Raw genomic sequence first — 20538 nt, forward strand, 5'->3', positions numbered from 1 at the left:
TTATTGTTTTTGATGTGGTCAATTATGCTGATAGTCTTCCTGATATTAACCAGCCCTATATTGCTGGTATACATTTCACCTGGTCATAGTGTATGATCATTGTGAAAAACTGTTGTTTAATATCCTTGCTAGTATTTTATTTTTAAAAATTGCATAAATATTCATTATGAAATTGGCCTATAGTTTCATTTCTCTCTTTTTGTTCTCCCTGGTTTAGGTAATAGCACTATACTTGTGTCCTAAAAGGAATTTGGTAGACTCCATCTTTGCCTACTTTTACAAATAGCTTATGTAATGTTGGAATTGATTGTTCTTTAAATGTTTGTTAGAATTCACTTGGACATCCATCTGCTCCTGGGGATTTTTTTTCTTAGGGAGATCATTAATGGCTTGTTCAATATTCTTTTCCTTAGGTAGAGTTATTTAAGTATACTATTTCCTCTTCTATTAATCTGGGCAATTTATATTTTTGTAAATGTTCATACATTTCATTTAGATTGTCAGATTTACTGGCATACAATTGGGCAAAAAAACTCCTAATGATTGTTTTGATTTCATCTTCATTGGTGGTAGATTCATCCTTTTCATTTTTTTTTATTATTTAACATTTTATTTTTCCCAATTACTTGTAAAAACAGTTTTAACATTCTTTTTTAAAAAAGTTTTATTCTCTCCCTCTTTCCTTCCCTTCCCCCCCCATTAAGAAGGCAAGCAATTTGATATAGGTTACACATATGCAGTCATGTAAAATGTGTTTCTAAGTTAGCCATGTTGTGAAAGAAAACACAGACCCCCCAAAAAAAACCAAGAAAAATAAAGAAAAAAGTAGGCTTTGATCTACACTCAGATTCCATCTATTCTTTTTCTGGAAGTGGATAATATTTTTCATCATAAGTCTTTTAGAAGTGTCTTGATGATTGTATTGCTGAAAAGAGCTAAGTCATTCACAGTTGATCATCATACAATATTGCTGTTACAGTGCAAAATGTTCTTCTGGTTCTGTTCATTTCATTTTGTATTAGTTCATGTAAATCTGTCCAGATTTTTCTGAGAGCACTTGTTTCTCATTTCTTATGACACAACACTATTCCATCACAACCATAGCAACAACTTATTTAGCCATTCTCCAATTGATGGGCATTCCCTCAATTTCCAACTGTTTGCCATCATTAAAAGAGCTACTATAAATATTTTTGTGCTTATGGATCCTTTTCCTTTTTGTTTTTATCTCTTTGGGGCACAGATTTAGTACCAGTATTAACTTGTCAAGTGGTATGCATGGCTTTATAGGCCTTTGGGTGTGGTTCCAAATTGCTCTACAGAATGGATGAATCAGTAAACAACTCCACCAACAGTGCATTAGTGTATCAATTTTTCCACATGTACTCCAACTTTCATCATTTTCCTTTTCTGTCATATTGGCCAATTTGATAGGTGTGGAGTGGTAACTCAAAGTGCTTTCATTGGTATTTCTTTAATCAATAATGTTTTAGAGCATTTTCATATGACAATAGGCAGCTCTGATTACTTTGTCTGAAAACTGCCTATTCATATCTTTTGACCATTTATCAGTTGAAGAATGGCTCTTGTATTTATAAATTTGACTTAGTTTTCAAAATATTTGAGAAATGAGGTCTTTAGCAGAGAAAGTTGCTGTAATTTTTTTCACAATTATGATTACTGTGTATTTCCCTCTATCCTATTTTTCCCCTCATTTATCCTACTCTCTCCTTTCACCCTGTCCATTCTCAAAAGTGTTTTGCTTCTGTTTTGCCTCCCTAATCCATTCTCTCTTTTATCACCACCCCCACCTTCTCTTATTCCCTTTGCCTCCTACTTTCCTGTAAATTGGCATTCATTTCTATACTCAACTGAGTGTGTATATTATTCCCTCTTTGAGCCAATTCCTATGAGAATAAGATTCACTTGTTCCCTGCCATCTCCCCCACCTTCCTCCCCACTGTAAAAACTCTTTTGTGCTTCTTTTATGTGAGATTGATACCATTTCACCACTCCCTTTCTCCTTCTCCCAAAACATTCCTCTTTCTCACCCCTTAAATTTTATTTTTTTTAGGTAATCATACCATCATATTCAATTCAGACCTGTGCCCTCTGTCTATGTATATCCCTTCTAACTGCCCTAGTAACGAGAACATTTTTTGAGTTACAGGTATCATTTTCAGATGTAAGACTATAAACAGTTTAGCCTTATTGGAACCTTTATGATTTCTCTTCCCTGTTTACCTTTTTATGCTTCCCTTGAGTTTTGTATTTGAAAGTCAAAATTTCTATTCACTTGTAGTCTTTTAATCAGGAATACTTGAAAATGTCCTATTTCACTGAATGTCTATTTTCCCCTAAAGTATTATACTCAGATTTGCCAGGTTGGTGATTCCTGGTTGTAATCCTAGCATTTTTGCCTTCTAGAATATCATATTCCAAGCCCTCTGATTCTTCAATGTAGAAGTTTCTAAATCTGTTATTCTGACTGTGGCTTGATGATATTTGAATTATTTCTTTCTGGTTGCTTGCAATATTTTCTACTTGACCTGTAAGTTCTGCAATTTGTCTATAATATTGCTAGAAGTTTACACTTTGGGATTTCTTTCAGGAGATGCTCTATGGATTCTTTTAGTTTCTACTCTACCTTCTGGCTCTAGAATATCAGGGCAGTTTTCTTTTATAATTTCTTGGAAAATGATGCCTAGGTTCCTTTTTTACTTATGGTTTTCAGGTAGTCCAATAATTTTTAAATTCTCTCTCCTGGATCTATTTTCCAGGTCATTTGTTTTTCCAAAGAGATATTTGACACTTTCTTCTACTTTTTTCATTCTTGTGATTTTGTTTTATTGTTTCTTAATGTCTTATGGAGTCATTAACTTCCACTTGCCCAATTCTAATTTTCAAGGAATTATTTTCTTCAGTGAGCTTTTGTATCTCCTTTTCCATTTGGCCACTTCTACTTTTCTTCTTTTCTTCAGTGAATTTTTGTATCTCTTTTTTTACATTTTGCCAATTCTGCTTTTTAAGGAGTTCTTCAGTGAATTTTTGTATATTTCTTTTCATTTGCTTAATTCCACTTTTCAAGGCATTCTTCTCATCATTGGACTTTTGTATCTTGTGGCTTTTTCCTTTTTTAAGGTGTTATACTTCAGTAATTTTTGGGCCTCTTTTACCAAGCTACTGAATCTTTTTTCATGATTTTTTTGTATCACCCATTTCTCTTCCTCATTTTCCTCTACCTCTCTTACTTGATTTTGAAAATCCTTTCTGAGCTCTTCCATGGCCTGAGACCAATTCATATTGTTCTTTGAGACTTTGGATGCAGTAATGTTGACATTATTGTCTTCTGATGAGTGTGTGTTTTCATTTTCCCTCACCATAGCAACTTAATATAGTCAGAATTTTTTTCTGTTCTTTGCTCATTTTCCAGCCTATTTCTTCACTTTTAACTCTATGCTAAAGTGGGGTTCTGCTTCCAGTGTGAAGAGGGCACTTTCTTGAGTTTTCATGGTTTTTGTTCAGTTGTATTCACAGCTAGATCTGAGGATCTGTAAGCTTTCAGGTCTTCCAAGATGGCACGATTTAAGGAAAGGTATGATGTTTACTATACTCCTGTCCTGTGATCTGGTTTGTGAGTGACCAAAAGCACTTTTTTATGCCCTGGAACTGTAATCACAAACATAGTTCCCCAACAGCCACAAACTCTGGTATGCTGGTGCTCCTTCTCACCCTGGGACTTCCCCCAGGAGAGACACTCAGATCCAAGTATGGACAATGCAACAGATTCTTGCCCCCAGTACCAGCAAAAGGACTCCTGTCTCCATCTGAGCAGTTTTCTGACCCACTTGCTGTCTGTGGGATGAGAGTTCCAGAAGCAGCCACTGATGATGATGATTCAGTCACTCCCAAAGTCTGTTCCTGGTTTGCTTGGGGCTGCTCTGTGCTGGCCCAAATATACAAGCAAAAATAAGTATAACCCTTCAGGGGAAAAAATGAATATTTAACAAATTGAGGCCTTCCAAGCATTCATGATGAAAAGATCAGAACTAATTAGGAAATTCAACATTCAAAGAGAAGAGTCAAGAGAATCATAAAAAGTTTAATATGAAAAAGTAATCAAAAATTTAATAAAATCTAATTAATTACATTCCAATATGGGAAGATGATACATCTATCTCCTAAAAATGGTATCATTATAAGGGGACTTAAGAGTTTACATAGAAAGAGGGCATGGGTGTGAGTCAATTTTGTTAGAATAATCTAAAAATGTGAAGGGATGAGAAAGAAGGATGCAATGGGACAAGAGAAATGTAGAATGGGGAAATTTTCTCACATAAAAGAGGCACATAAGGACAAGCTTTAATAGAGGAGAGGAAATGGGGTATTTGGGGTGGGCAATGCTTGAACCTCACTCTCATCAGAACTGGTTCAAAGAAGGAACAACACATACATATATACATACACACCCACAATCAGTTGGATGTAGAAATCTATCTTACATACTAAGGAAATAAGAGTGAAAGAAGATAAAAGATAAGGGAAGAAGATAAAAGGGAGGAAGGATTAAAGTAGGCAGTGGTCAGAAGCCAAAAAAAAACTTTTTTGAGGAGGGACAAGATAAAAAGAAAAAGAAAATAAAAAGGAGAAAATAAGATGGAGGGAAATGAACTATTAGTAATTTTAACAGTGAATGTGAATGTGATGAGATTACTCATAAAACAGAAGCAGACTGCAGAATAGATCAGAAACCAGAATCAAACAATATATTGTATACAAGAGACACACTTGAAACAGAACGACACAGGGTTAAAATGATGTTCTGGAACAGAATCTATTACACTTCAGTGGAAGTAAAAAAAAAAAAGATAGGTGTAGCATCATGATCTCAGCAAAAGCAAAAGCAAAAAGTGCTAATTAGAATAGATAAGCAGTGAAACTACATTATTTTACAGCACATTTCTCTGATAAAAGCCTCAGTTCTCAAATATATAGGGAACTGGGTCAAGTTTATAAAAATAAAAGCTATTCTCCAATCGATAAATGGCCGAAGAATACAAATAGGCAGTTTTCAGAAGAAGAAATCAAAACTATCTATAGTCATATGAACAAATGTTCTAAATTACTAATGATTAGAGAAAGACAAATTAATAAAACTCTGAGGTATCACTTCAAACCTCTCAGAAATGATAAAATCTGGAGGGCATAAGGGCAAATAGGTACATCAATTAACTGTTGGTGGAGTTGTGAACTTGTCCAGCTATTCTGAAGAACAATATGGAACTATTCTCAAAGGGCTATAAAACTGCATGCTATTTGATCCAGCAGTACCACTACAGGTCTATATAACAAATAGATCAAAGAAAAAGAAAATTGCCTATATGTACAAAAATATTTGTAACAGTTTTTTTGGGGTGGTGAAGAATTGGAAATTGAGGGGATGCACATCAACTGGGAAATGGCTGAACAAGTTGTGGTATATGATTGTGATGGTGTACTATTGTGCTATAAGAAATTACAAGGAGGGTGGTTTCAGAAAAACATGGCAAGATCTATATGAACTGATGCAAAGTGAAGCGAGAATAACTAGGAAATCATTGTGTCCAGTAACAACAATATTATAATGATAATCAACTGTGAAAGACTTGTCTACTGTGATCAATACAATGACCCAAGACAATTCCAAAGGATTCCTGATGAAAAATGCTATTCATCTCCAGAAGGAGAACTGATGCTCTGAATGCAAATTTAAGCATAATTCTCTTGCTTTATTTCATTTTTGTAATATGGCTAATACGGAAATATGTTTCACCCACTTTCACACGCATAAGTCATATCATATTGTTTGGCCTCTCATTATGTAAAGAGTGGGAAGGAGTGAGAACTCAAAATTTAAAAAGAAAAGAATGCTAAAACAAATATTTTTTTTAAATTAAAAATAGGATCTTTCTGCTAGACAGCAGTTTATTAACATTAAAAATATTGAACAAATTACATAGATGCAAACAAACCTGCTCCATTTTTATCCTATTTTGGTCTTAACTTTTCTGTCTTTAGTGCTTGTTATAGATTTTTGTACTAATGTACTAACTCAGTGGACTAGCTATTTCACTCCATGTCATACTCTGAACAAAGGGCATTTTTCATCCACTTATTTTTTTCCAATATGATTGTGAGGCTATTTTTTTCTTGAGTAATTATAGGTAAAGTCCTGAGCTATTCTGAGGCTTGATTAGCACAATGCCATTTAAACAGGGTCATTTGATGTACTTTATCTTCTATAAGCAGTTTGTCTGGACCTTGTGCAGTATATCCTTCTTGACTGTGGTAAAGCTCTTGAGAATACCCTTCTGTATTTGACTCCTTTGATGTTAATGATTGGTGGTTTATGGAACAGAATTTTCCCTGTTTCTAAATTCATCAAAGAAATCCATATGATCTTAAAATAATCATAAGAAACTTCTTATGGAAGTTATTTAAGTTTAAAATTATAAAGTTATAAACTTTTAAGTTGTATCATTCACATACATCCTTAAATAAATTTTTACAGGGTCATAATCCATAAATTCAATAGTATTTTGTATTCTCCACATTTTTCACTTAGTTGTGTTATTATATTATAAAGGTATGGACAGATGTAGGGATCATTTACAAAAGCCTGCCCATTACCATCTCCTATTTTCATTAATATATCTAAAAATACACATAGATTCCTATCTTTATTGAATATCCTTCTCCATTTTCATAAAGACTTTATAAAGATCAGAAGTTAGGTATTCAGTCTGTGAATTTTTTTCCATTACTTTTTCACATTTTCATCACCCTAACACATCATGTAAAATGGTCCCATTTTCTGCAAGAAAACTTTTCTAGCCCTCTTTAATCAGTACCTTTTCTTTGAGATGACTCCCAATTTTTTTCTCTGTGTGTATAATGTGTGTGTGTGTGTGTGTGTGTGTGTGTGTGTGTGTGTGTATGTATAGCATGGACCTTATTTGTTTATTTTTCCCCAATTAGACTGTGAGCTCCTTGAGAGTAGTCAATATATATGTACATACATAAATATACATACATGTACATGTGTACACATACACACACATGCACACACATATTTGCATTCTTTGTGTCCACAGTACTTAATAAATGCAAGTTGACTGATTCCCAAATGCTTTCAAGATCACGTTGCCTTTCTGATAGAACAGGTTGGTTTTATATGAGCTTGGTCTGTTCCAGCTGCTTTTCCCAATTTCATCTTTTTAACTGACATTTCTACTTCATAACATAGCAGAGACTAAAAGGTCCAAACCTGGAGTTTTCCTGTCACTAATAATGAAAAAGAATGATATAAATATAGTGACAAATTCGTTGTCTGTGATGCTTATTTGTTATTTTCCTTCCAGTTTTGTCTATGAATACATCAAAATGATGTGGCATAGTTGTATCTCATGCCAAGCTTTAGATAGGCTTGTTTTGGCTTCTACTGCTTTTCACTCTTTTATGAGGTGATATTGCTTATAATCTTCTGCCATCCTTCAATATAATGTTTTACAAATCAGTGTGTATTTTAATCTTTTGTTGCCCTTGGATTCCACATCCTTCCACTTGGCAATGAGATCAGGTATTTGTTGGCAAAAAGTGGTTTCTGAGTGCCTTTGCACTTCTTGATGGGTTGACTGCTATTTACCGGTTGACCTTATACAGGAAATAGAGGTGATCAATGTCAACATCTATGCTTTTTCCAATTTTCTTTTTGGCATGGATAGTTACTTAAATAGATCAGGTTGAAACTACGGCAATGGTTTATATTATGTTCCCACTTTTAGGCTTTGTAATAATTTGATGTGGACTTTGACCTCTTTTTTCACCAGTTGAGGATGTATCAGCTGTTTCTAATGTGACTTTCAGCTAGGGCTTTTTTGGAGGTCCTAGAAAGAGCAGGCATTGCAGGAAGGCCTTCATCTCCTACCTTTCTGCCAATTTGTTCTTTCCCCCTTTCAGATGTTTGTTGACCCCACCTTCTTTACCTGCCACCACCAAAAGGAATACAGAACACCCTCTCCACTATAAACTGTGGGTCCATTCCCTCCCTCCCCAATGGTCATGAATTAAGTCCCTTTAAGTGCACTACTATCCACTAACGAAGCACACAGCTGCTAGAATTACTTAAATATGTAGGGAGACAGAAACCACAACCACATCTCTGTTGCCACAACAACCTTTATCATACCAAATCTTATCATTTGCTTGCTGCTATATACCCCAAATCCAGCTGACTTAATAAAGCATCCTAAAGATGTCTGAGTCTTGCCAACAGTTTGTCATAGCAGCCTAAATACAACCTGGCTTTTCAATCTGCTCTCCAGTAGGAACTTCCTATATATGCTTTCTCCCCCAATTAGAATGTGAGTGTAGGGGCTGGCTTATGTTGTTTCCCTAGAACTTATCACAGTATTTGGCTATGGCAAATGCTTAATAAATGATTTGTTTTTCATCGATTCATGACACATAAGAAACTAGTTGTTTCTTGTCTTGTTAAGATATAATTAACTTTATTTTTGTGATATTCTATATAGATCATATTCAGAAACTTCCACTTCTCTCTTGAAAGAAAGTAATGATATAGAGATGAGACATCTTCAAAGCTTTGGACTATCATTTCTCATACCTATGCCATATTTTCCAACATACCTTTTGCCAACATCATCTCTGATTATCCAATGCTGGGCTTGATTCAGGTCTAGTCCCTCAGAAGTTTTGATTAGATATAAGGGGAAAAAAATGAAGTACTCATAGGTCATTCAACAGCAAAAAAAGATTTACTAAACTATTGTAGGAGAAGGATATTCAATAAAGATAGGAATAGAGGACACCTCAAGTTCAGTCAGCTCATGTAAGGGAAACTGAGGAAGATAGATCCTCCCTAGCACCCTGTGTAACCATCTCATGACCACGGTGTAACTGCCTCATGACCTGGCATGAAGATAGATGGGAGTTACCATGCATGGCCGGAGCTGACCAGGGAGACGAAACATTAAATAGCCAACAAGCTATGTTACCTGGGAAAGCAACATATCTCAAGGAACATTTTTCTTGAAAAAGGTGTGTAACTGTCCAAGGAATTGATCACTCCTTGGAGACCTACACAACAAACAGGTATTTGGGGCTCTGATCAAGTCCCAACTTTTTAAAGATGTGTGTGTACCTGGACATGAGCTCACCAAGAACACGTACACAAAACAAAATATCAAGATTGTCTTTCCCTGGTTTGCATAGATATAAAAGGGGTCATTTGGAAAGGGATCTTTGGAGACTTTGGTGTCAGAGTTAGGGACGCCGAATCTCTGTTGTGTTCAGAAGTGGACCATGTGCACAGTTTCTGTTGAGTCAGAGCGAGACGCCACTCTGTTGGCCTCCCTGACCAGACCTTTGGGCCATTCTCCAGTCTCCGCGGTCTGTTAGGTATTTGAGCTCACCTGGTCAACGAGTGTGTATCCTTTCTTTTCTTGTTCCTACTTTCCTTAATGTTGATTATTACTTATTGCATTGAATGTTATTCTTATCTTTATTGCTTGTGTGGTTTTTAATCGTTATTAATCATTGTAAATAAATGTGATAATTGTTAAGTTTATCCTGAGTAGGTATCATTATATCTTGAGATCAGAGACTAAATTGAATCTGTGCAGTACATAATCCTTTTGATTAAAGCTCATCAAAGCAACCTTAATTGAATTGTCCATAGTTTTCCAATGGCCAAGCATCAAAGAGTACCTGGAATTCCTTGTGACTATTTTGAATTCAGCTGAAGTCCTCTGAAGTAATTGATTCTTGGAAATGGTCTTAATACCTTTTAAGTAAAAACTAGTCTTAGTTGCATGGGGGCAAGGATTGGAATATTGTTCCTACCACAAAATGAAGATAATTACACTGATATTTTAAAAACCCGAATTTCAAAGAAAATGAAATATGAAATATTAAAAAAAATTCACAGACCCAAATTTAAGAAGCCCAGCATTGGAAAAATGTTCTTTCAAACTTACATGCTAAAATGACCTTTAAGAATGTGAAGCAGACATCTCTTAAAATATCTCCTTAAAAATAAAAATACATAGAAAAGAATTTCTTATGAATATTTATTTAATTTCTTGTTATTGGATGGCAAAACATGAAGCTAAAGAAAATATGTGATACAAATAAAACTGAAAATGATGAGGCTTGACTCTCATTTTTCAGTAGAATTGTTGGGGTCTAAATGATGTGTCCAGTGAAATATATTGTGTGATTAGCTAACAGACAGATTAAAACACAATTGTGCTGAAAGATATGCCTGCTTGTCCATGTTTCACTTTTCTCAAAAATTTTCTTGTCCAATTAAAAGAAAAATGGACTTTGGCTTGCTTTTTGTCCTTCGGTCTTAAAAGACTAAAAATGAATATATACCCCTTTCTGCTTCTTCTGCATGAATTGAGTGAAGCCTGAGATTCTAAAGGATTATGTTCTGTTATCTTACTAAACAATTAGGAATAATAGCAACCTCCTTGAATTCTTCTGTAGCCATCCACATCACTGAATCAAAGAATGAGAAAGGACTTCAAAAGATCATCTGGTCTAATCTTCTCCTTCTAGTGCATAGTAATAGTAAAATACTATTTCTATTTAGATGAGGTAACTCAGACTCAGACTGCCCCAAACCATAAAACAAATAAATGCAAGGAACTATAGTCCAAGTCTACTGGCTCCTGGTACAGTGCGTATTCATTTTTGTTTTACACTTTTACACATTTATATTGCTCTTCAGGATTCACATGTATCATAAGATACTCTATATTTTAATTCTGATTTCAACTTAAAGTTTTTTTTCAAAGGACAGTTTTCAGTCTTCCTTCTCCTTGGGCACTTTAAAACAGTCTAGAATCCTAAGGCAGGGAGTATAAAGTCTAGGTCATATTTATCCAGGCAGAGATTCCAGATTGCCAGGGAAACATTTATCTTGCTATGCCAGTTTGATAAAATTTGGTCCAGAGATTACTAAGCAAAGGTTAACTAGGGCAATGTCACCTCAAATGCTATCCCTGCCCTTCAGTTCTTTAAACATCACAGATATGCATAGCTTCAACTAATTCTCTAAATACTTGGTTGTTAATTTGTTGCTTTGGAAAGTGATTTCCTGTCACCTTTGACAAAGCTGAAGTTCATAGACTGAAAGAATGTTCTCTAGTGCTATTCTAATATGGTGTATTTTCTCAAGTCAATTAGTAATTGCAGTCATCTTATCACTGCTAATTTTTAGTAGTTGTCAGCTCATGTCCTTAGAGAATTGTTACTAGCTCTTATAACATTTTTTAAAAAGTCTATTACAGTACTTGGAGCTGGTGTATTAACTAAACTTAAACAAATAAGCAGACTTCAAGTCTCCAGAAAGTTGCCTCCTAGGACTAAAATTAAAACAAATATTGTGCCAGATGGAATAACTTTGCTCCTCTGTCTGTTGGTTATGCTATTTGTCTGAATATTTCAAACATTTTAACAAACTTTGATCCTGACAACAACATGAAAAGAAACAGTATTTTGATTTTGTAGGAAAAGAGACCAAGATACAGATGAATGAATTCACTTTTCCAAAGTAAAAAAAAAAATTATAAGCACTATACAAATGTGTTTTGCTGTTTTTGTTATGAAAAGTACCCTGACTTTGTTTCAGTATTTCATTATATGTATTTACATTAGAAAGTATGAGGAATGCTATATTTAAACCCACTAGTTCTTAAATGAATATATATCATATATACTGTTCTTCAAGGATAAGAAGGATTCTTTCCAGTAATGATAGCGAAGATAGCTAGGTGGCCCAGTGCAACCACAGGATGGCTCTCAGTGGTAGCACCAGACATGAGAGTCAAATCCAGACATTTAATATCTTTGTGACCCTGAACAAGTCATTTAATCTTAACATCTGTCTACCTCTTTTTCCTCATATGTAAAATGGGGATGATAAGAGCACCTACCTCTCAGGGCTGCTATGAGGATAAAATGAGACAATACTTGTCAAGCACTTTGTAAACCTTAAAGCACTACATCAGTTCTAATTATGATAATAACAGATGAGAACTAATACTATAGAATGAGCTAATAAATCTAGAAAATCAGAGTCACTAGAAACTAGATTTTAAAAAGAAAACTGCACAAAAATAATCTTCACAAATAAGACACATTCTTATCTTTTTGAGATGGCTTTAAGTATGGACAGACATCTTGGGGTAGTTAAGTAGAAACCTCAAAGCCAGAAAGATTTCTGTTTAAGCTCTTCCTCTGACACATATTGGAAATATGACCACAGGCAAGTCATGTAACTTCCTAGTGCTCTAGATGACACTCAGATTATAAATCGCTGAGAAAGTGCCAACCTACATTGGTAGAATAAGTTTCTTACTGGGGCTTCCCCACCCCACCCTGAATCAATGAAATCATAGGTCTAATTGCATATCCTTATCCCTGAAAGTGTATTCTGCTTGAAGTTGGAAGGATGGGTTATATGACCTGCTAAGTTTTGAAGTCTTTTGATATAAAAGTATGCAACCTATAAATGTACAGATACAGATTTATACTGGCAACGTGGCATGCTGGATAGAGTGCTGGCCTCAAAGTAGGAATATCAAGGTTCAAGACCTGCCTTGGGCAAATACTGGCAGTGTGATCCTGGGACAAACACTTAGTTTTTCAGTGTCCAAGCAGCTCTCAAAGACTAAAATTTTCAGAGAAGGTTCCAACCTGCTTTGTAAGAGGGAGTTTCTTCATTTGGGAGTTACTTATACCAATAAAATCACGAGCTCAATCTCTATCTTTATTCTATGTTTATGCCAATTTAAAGTAAGCTTTGTGAAAAAACACAGCCAACAAAATATAATCTTTGTATGATTCAAAACATCCTATAGGAAAATATATAAAATGAAAAATATTTTAAAGAATGCAACTAGAAGAAAAGTAAATTCCAATTCCATTGAGTAATGCAGCCCTTAATTCCTTATTTATGAAAGCATGAGAAAATGTGTGTCATGACACAAGTAATTTTGAACAATCAAAAGAAGATAAACAGTTCTGGAGGGAAATTATTTAAGTGACTCCATCTGTTTTTTTGCTGTAAAAACTTTCTCAGTCCAAGTTTAATTGAACAAGAAAGAAACCAGAAGTTCTGATAAATAAAAGGGTTTCTGTTATATTTTCACAGGAAAAATGGCTTGGTTAGCCCTCAGGCTCTTCCAAAAATTTTTTTAAATTAAAAGAAAAAATAAAATAAAATTACAAATCAAAATATTAATTTTGTTCTTAAGATTTATAAAAATCATCTCACAATTCAGCATTTTAATAAGGAAAAGTAAGCTTAATTTTTGGAAGTGGAGATAGTTGTAAGCTTTGTCAATAGGTGGGACCAGTTTATAAGAGTTCAGGAAATGACTACTGCATATGAGATAAATATGATTTAGAGAAGTTTAAAAAATTTTATGACTTAATGGTAGGCCAATGTATTCAGTGATTTGCATGCAAGGAAAGCAAAATTGAAATGAAAATACATGTTCAAAAGAATAATTTCTATGCTTTAATCACAGGGTTCTTGCAGTTCTTGATTCATTCCACTTACATTTGTGGCTAGCTAACAAGTGGCTGTATTGCAGTTCCTTGAAGGGTGAGGTAGTCAAAACATTTAATGCAGGTTGGTTAAGCCAGCAGCCAAGTTATTTAATTGCTTTGTACAAATAACAGATTCAGTACCTTCCCACTCTGGAACCTTTCCCTTTATCTAGTACTGTTTTTATTCTTGACTTTAAGCCAATTTTCTATCTCTGGTTAGTTTTTCCTTACTTTAGTCATTAGCCTATCTCTTTTTCAGGTCTACTTGCTTCTGTATTCATTCCAACACTATATATAACATTCTTCTTATCTATTCCTTTTTCCTGTCTGTTTATTTAGCTATGTCCTACTCCACTCAAACTTGGGACCATGAAAGCTAAACCAAAGATACAGGTAAGTCTTTGGTTGGCCTTTCTTCAAAACTTCAGCTCATAAGTCCCTACACACTTGTTTTTCTCCTTTTATTACACCAAGCCAGAAGAAATATTAATTCAAAGAAGAGAGATTTAATTAAATGAAACATCTAGATAAAAGAAGGGGAAAAATCTTCCTGTACCCATAAGGGTGTACTCTCCCAAAGGTTTGCATACAATTTGTAGGAGAAGAAACATTTTAAATGAGATAACTTATTAGTCTAGGGTCGTATCCCATTTGAAACATGCTGCTATGCATTCAGATAAGCATGTTTCTTTGCTAATTCTCTATAAAGGATTTTTTTTGGGGGGGAGAAGTAAATACATTGTATTACTTGAGCAAAGGTTAAAGATTGTCTGGCTATAAACAAACATACAGGTAAACAAAAAAATATATATTAGGGCCACAGCATAGTAATAAAGTCCTAACTTGGTCCAGCTTTTAAATTTATTTCATCTAAGAAATTCACTTCATTTCTGTTGCTGTTCTTGTTGTTGTTTTAGGCAATTGGGGTTAAGTGACTTGCCCAGGATCACACAGCTAGTAAGTATCAAGTATTTTGTCTGAGGCCAGATTTTAACTCAGGTCCTCTTGACCTCAGGGCCGGTGCACCTAGCTGCCCCTCTCAATTCATTTTTAAAAAGGGAAAGGGACCCCAGTTTTTCCCAGGAAGAATTCCAGAGGGTTTCCAAGAGGGGAATCAAGAGGAGAGATGTTAAGGACAAAGGTCCTCTTCATGAGTCTTTAGAGATAGATGAAAAGAAGTCTGACTGGTATTAATTTCTCTAAAGTTGGAACTTGGAAGGAAACTCCAGAGTTTGGAAGTATGCAGAAAGATAAGCTGTTGTTTTTGTTTTTTGTTTTTCTTTTTGTTTTTTATTTTTAAGTCACTGAATCATAGGCTTTCAGAGTTGGAAGGAATCTTGTAAGCCATCTACTTAAAACTATAGCAGAAAAACAATTCTCTGTATAATATCATGACAAGTTGAAACTTCTAGGTAAAATGCTAAATTTAAAGATTGAGTAATATGCCAAAAACAATAATGCATTTTGTGGAATAAGGTCCTTGTAATATTTTGAAGATGGCAACTCATAAGAAAGCAGTCAATAAAATAGAAAGTTTATTGGTAGTCTATATAATTACTAGAGTTACTGAGTGAGGATTCTCCAGGTAAATTATTTAGTATTCCAGTTTTATTACTTCCTATCAGATTGTATGCCATCTTGGGGGGGGGAGAGAAGTGGGAGGGGGGAAAATTTAAAACTCAAAATCTTATAGAAGTGGATGTTGAAAACTAAAAATAAATAAATTAATTATTTTTTAAAAAGGCAGCCCCTGCCCTTAAGGAGCTTACAATCTAATGGGATTGGAGACACAACCTGACTTTTATGTTACAGGCAGAAATTTTTTAGGCCCTAGTAAAACTTGAGAAATGCTGTTTGTTGACTCAAAATTTAAATTTTTTGTAGTTTTATTTTTAATGATCACTTATTTTCTTTCTTTCCCATCCCCCAATGAAAGAAATAAACCCTTTTGGGGGGGTTTTGTAGTGATAATTGCAAATTAATAAAGCTCCAGTGATTATGTTGTGTGGGGTTACTTGGAAAGTTATTTTCTCACATGGGGCAAAAAAGCCAATTAGTGTGGCCTGTCTCTCTCACTCCGCCTCTAGTTTGATGTATATTGGACTACTTCCTACAGAAGCCTAAGCCTTACAAGTATAACTCTATTTGAAAGAAGTAATTAATAATTAAGTGCTATGTGCTACAAGTTATACTGAAATGCACACTGTACGCAAATGTGGTATTTTATGAAACCCACTATGCTAACTGCAAAACTTAGGAAAGCATTATAATGTTTATTAATAATACATTACAAGCATTTGCCCTCCCCTTAAAAGTGTTTCCTTGAAATGGGCAGAGAAAAGATCCCAGAGGTGAGAAATAATTCCCAAGCTCTACTTTCCATCATCCTGTTGTCCATCTAAAGGTTCTGAGATTAAGGAAACTCCTCTCTACTCATCCTGCTAAGGGCACCAGAGATGGAAGGGATATCAGATAAGATCTAGTGCCATCTCTCATTCATGTAGTTGAAAAAACTGAGGATCAAAGGGATCAGATTACTTTGGAGGCAGAATTTGAGACCAGGATTTCTGATATACTACTCTTGGCCAAAATCACAGAGGCATTACTGTGAACAATAACAAGTTTCTTGTTTTCTCTGTAATGTAAGCAAGTCATAATGAGAAAGGAAAATATTTTTCCCTTAAAAGATACATTATGTTTAGAAGTGGATTGGATGTGTAGGCATCTCCTTGAACATGTATGGGTACATAACTAGTAATTGGTATCATTCATCCAAAGCAGACCCACCCAAAATCAAAATTGACTAAACTTCTTCAGGCTGGAGATAGGTTTTTAGCAGCTTGCTTTCCAAGTAAAGGTAACTAGAGACAGACTGACGATGGTTGGTTGCCAGGTCATATGACAAACAGGAAAGAGTGCACACTGGCAATCTTCTGGTGGGCCACAAGTGGCCTGCAGGCATCATGTTGTGTAGGCCTGATCTAAAGAATGCTTAAAAAAAAAGTTTAAACTGGCCTCAGCAGATCATCTGTACACCATGTCCTTTGTGTTAGAAAATGACGCTATTCAAGGTAGTCTTTAACTTGAACACTGACTGTCATTTGCCTCATGGGTATTAGAACACGAGATCTTGTAAAGCTCATTCCAAATAAACAAAACAGCATCACCAAGTGAGGAATTTTAAATGACTAGTGGTGATATATTGGGATGATGTGGCTTTTTTCTCCTAACAGCCAAATCAGAACCCAGAATATCATGTTAGGATTTTTGGGCCAACTCTGAAAATGTGTCTGTGCTTTGTGGTACGATGATCTTTTCTCACAATTTGCTACATATGATTTTTAAGTGACAGCTGTATGAAAACTTATTCAACTGAGACCATACTGATCAATGGTTTGCTTACCTGGTCGACTTTGCTTTTTAGAATTCACATGATTAGCTGCAGAGACAGCATAGGAAGTAGAGAAGGACCTGCTTTTGGTCATGGTCCAAGAATCAGGACTAACAGCACTGTTTAAAAAAAAAAGAATATAAAAAGAGACATCATTAAATACCTTTTGATGCAGACTTCCTTTTGGAATTAGACTATGATTCACCCAATGCACTGGCTTATAAGTCAGTCTGGATACAAGTTGCTGACAGAAACATTTTGCATCAACACCCTCATATACAAATGTTTGCAAGTTCAACTTCTATTTTAGGGACCAGAGTACAGTCGTAAAAACACATGCACATTGAATTGTTTAAGCAGGAAAGATATTTAATGGATAAACATTTTCTCTGAAGATTAGGAAATTTTAAAATTTCTCTTTCCATCATCTCAATAATTACGTCCTTCAAAGAATACCTAAAAGAAACACATTTGAAAAGAAGGATAACACTGTCTTGTCATGGAACAGCTTGTCACTGACCAACTCATGCAAGTTCTCAATTTCCAAATACCTCTTTGTCATCTTTGTTTAACTGACTTCTGATGGGGCTTTTTTTTTAACATTTCAAAATATTCAGTGCTTTATTAAAATATTGTGCTTACTAGCTTATTCAAAACAGTACATATGATGATTTGAAAATTTATGAATTGCATAATATAACCTCTTGTCTATCCTTTAAATTTTCAGGGACATTATTCAATTTTAAGTTATGTACTTACTCATTTTCCTCTGAGAAAAAGTAACATTTCTGATAGTGGTACAGTTTTGATAAAACTAAGAAGAACCAACAGCACAAAACAGAAACATATGTAACACCTAATGAAAGTATCAAAACAGTTATAGAATGAGATATTAGTATAAATATTGAAGGTAGTTTAGAGAATAGGTAGTCCAGTTCTCTCATCTTACAAGTGAGAAAACTGAAGTTAAGTGACTTCCTCAAGGTGATACAGAGAGTAAATGGCAGAACCAGGATTTGAACTCAGGTCCTTTGACACCAAATCCAGCCTGCTTTCCACTGTGTCATCCTATCAGAGAAATATTTAGAGTGGTGTTGTTGGTTTTCTGTAAGTCTAGTATAGGCTTTTTGCTTATGCTTGGAATTTGGGTATCAAACAGAATCAGAAACTCTTTTGAAATGGGATAACGATTCCAAATATGTCCATACAACATTCTCTTTTGTCCTTTCACTTTTTTTTCTATCACTTGGCTAAAATTTATTGCGAGGAAAGTTCATCTAATTTATAGTTGAGCAGAAGATCTCATTCTCTTCATAAATCTAGGTATGTCTTACAGATAACCTTAGATGTTAGTTTTGACCATAGCTTTTGTAGCAGAGAGGACCACAATTTTGTTAACAGAATTCTTTTATATTTCAGAAACACAAATGATAAAAGTAAATTCTAAAACCTAAAATGACTTCTTCCTTTTCAAACCTACATAATTCAAGGTATTTAAAATGTGGGTTTGCTTTTTTAAAAAATTGGCTGGGAACTAAAAGCAGCAACAAAAAAAAAGCACATTTTTAAAATATCTTATCTGAAATGAGAGCATAGCAGAAAAACCAATGGACCCGAAATCAAATCCCAACCATGACACTTGGTGTGTGACCAAGGGTACACCACTTGACCTTTCTGAGCTACAGCTGCCTCACCTGGAAAATAGGGATAATAATGAATACATACTTAACAGGGTTGTTGTGAAGATCAAACATGATAATCTATGTAAAGTGTTTTGCAATCTTTAAAGTACTACATAGATATCAGCCAGTGATTGAAATTGTTTTTAGTTGTTATTTTTGCCACTTTTATAACATTTGGTAGGCTGATGTTTTAGGAAACTCTAAAGTTTAGACATTCAATGCAGTCTCTTTACTCCGCTGGGACCATTTTTCTAGGTTACAAATTATCTATGCCCTTAGGTTCTCTTTCTTTTGGCAAACTCATCTCTCAGGAAAATAGAATACAAGTTCCCAACTGAAGTTACGCTCCTTGACAGGAGGGATTATTTTTTTTTACTTATTTTTATGTCTCCAGGGCATAACACACTGTCTGGTACGTTGTAGCCAATTAATAAGTATTTGATCAAAGCCTCAAAATGGGATAGCTGTGGGAAAAGGTAAAGAAACAAATCAAATTTAGTAGGGGAAGAGATTGAAAATTAAAGAAACTGAATACAATTAGGTTTAGAGACTATTTTCTTAATATGAAAAATATTTAACAGGTAACTATAAATGGTAACAATATCACCATGTGTTTATATACAGTCTATGTTTAAAGAGCTTAATTTTTTCTCCAAAGAATGTTTTATCTTTGTTTCATTACTACGAGATAGAGATTTATCAAAGGGACAGAAGGGGGCAGTGTAGCATGTGGAAAAGACCCCAAATTCTGAGTCACTGAACCTGTGTTCATAAAGCTGTTCTGCTGCCTATTCTGGGACCTTGGACAAATCACTAGAAGCTTCCTAAGTTTCCTCATCTGGAAAATGAAGAGGTTTACACTAGATTTCCTATGATGTCCTTTCCAGATCTAAATCTATAATCCTATATAATATAGAGATGGAACTGGACCTGTAATTTTATTGGTTAAAAGAATGCTTCAACTGAGGAAATCCTCTCTATCAATGCAAGTCAGCCCCCTTTCTGCTATTTATAGTCTTAGAGAGTTTCCTAAAGCATTTAGGGATTGCTCAGGCTGACACATTCAGTATATATCAGAAACAGAATCTAAGCCTTATTCTATCTAATCCAGTACATGACGCTGGCCTTTGTATATGATGGCAAAATGGCATAGCCAAATGAATAAGTAATAAGATACACACACACACACACACACACACACACACACACACACACACACACACACACATATATATATGAATAAGTACTATCTACCCTGCCCCTGCCATTAAAAAAAACAAACTCTCACATTTTTCTGGCTCTTCTAACATTTAATATTCTTAGAAGAAAAGTAAAAGTAGTGAATCATCTTCCATTTCTTGTCTCTTTTAGAACATTTGCAAATGAATATTTCTAGATAGGGCCCTTGCAAGAAAGATTTATGTAGTATCTGGAAATTTTCTTCCTTTCCCAGACTGACATCTTAAATCTAAACTTGCTTTACTTTTTGTGAGGTTCCTAAAAGCCCAGGAGACTCGCTGTTGGTCACTTACAAATAATAAAGGCAGGAATGTGAGCTAGAGCTTGGAAGATAGCTGTTGTGACCTTATCAATTAGATTTTGTTCTGGCTCAAATTTATTTTCAAGCCAAATCATAAAGGTTCCAGGAAATTTCTAATCTTAAGGAGATAATGGTAGCCCCTTTACCTGGGTATGGAGATAAATAGTTTAAAACTAAAATGCAGGTAGATTACTCTTTTCAGGCAGAGAGAAGACTTTTAGTGACCATAATCTAGTGGACTGAAGTTGAAGGTAGCCATCAGGTAATAGTAACCAACATTTATGTAGTGCTTACTATATAAA

General features: G+C 34.8%; 1 protein-coding gene across 2 annotated transcripts in view; it reads right to left on the reverse strand.

Moving 5' to 3' along the window:
- PDE3A (phosphodiesterase 3A) overlaps positions 1 to 20538 on the reverse strand; it is a 382388-nt gene that overhangs the window by 83334 nt on the left and 278516 nt on the right. For both annotated transcript variants that reach the window (XM_020994229.2, XM_078155239.1), the window contains exon 5: positions 17027 to 17133. In XM_020994229.2, the coding sequence (XP_020849888.1) occupies positions 17027 to 17133 (107 nt within the window). The remainder of the gene's footprint in view (positions 1 to 17026; positions 17134 to 20538) is intronic.

Source organism: Phascolarctos cinereus, unplaced genomic scaffold (assembly GCF_003287225.1).
Source record: "Phascolarctos cinereus isolate Bilbo 61053 unplaced genomic scaffold, phaCin_HiC Scaffold_1;HRSCAF=81, whole genome shotgun sequence".
In the NCBI taxonomy this organism is placed as follows: Eukaryota; Metazoa; Chordata; class Mammalia; order Diprotodontia; family Phascolarctidae; genus Phascolarctos; species Phascolarctos cinereus.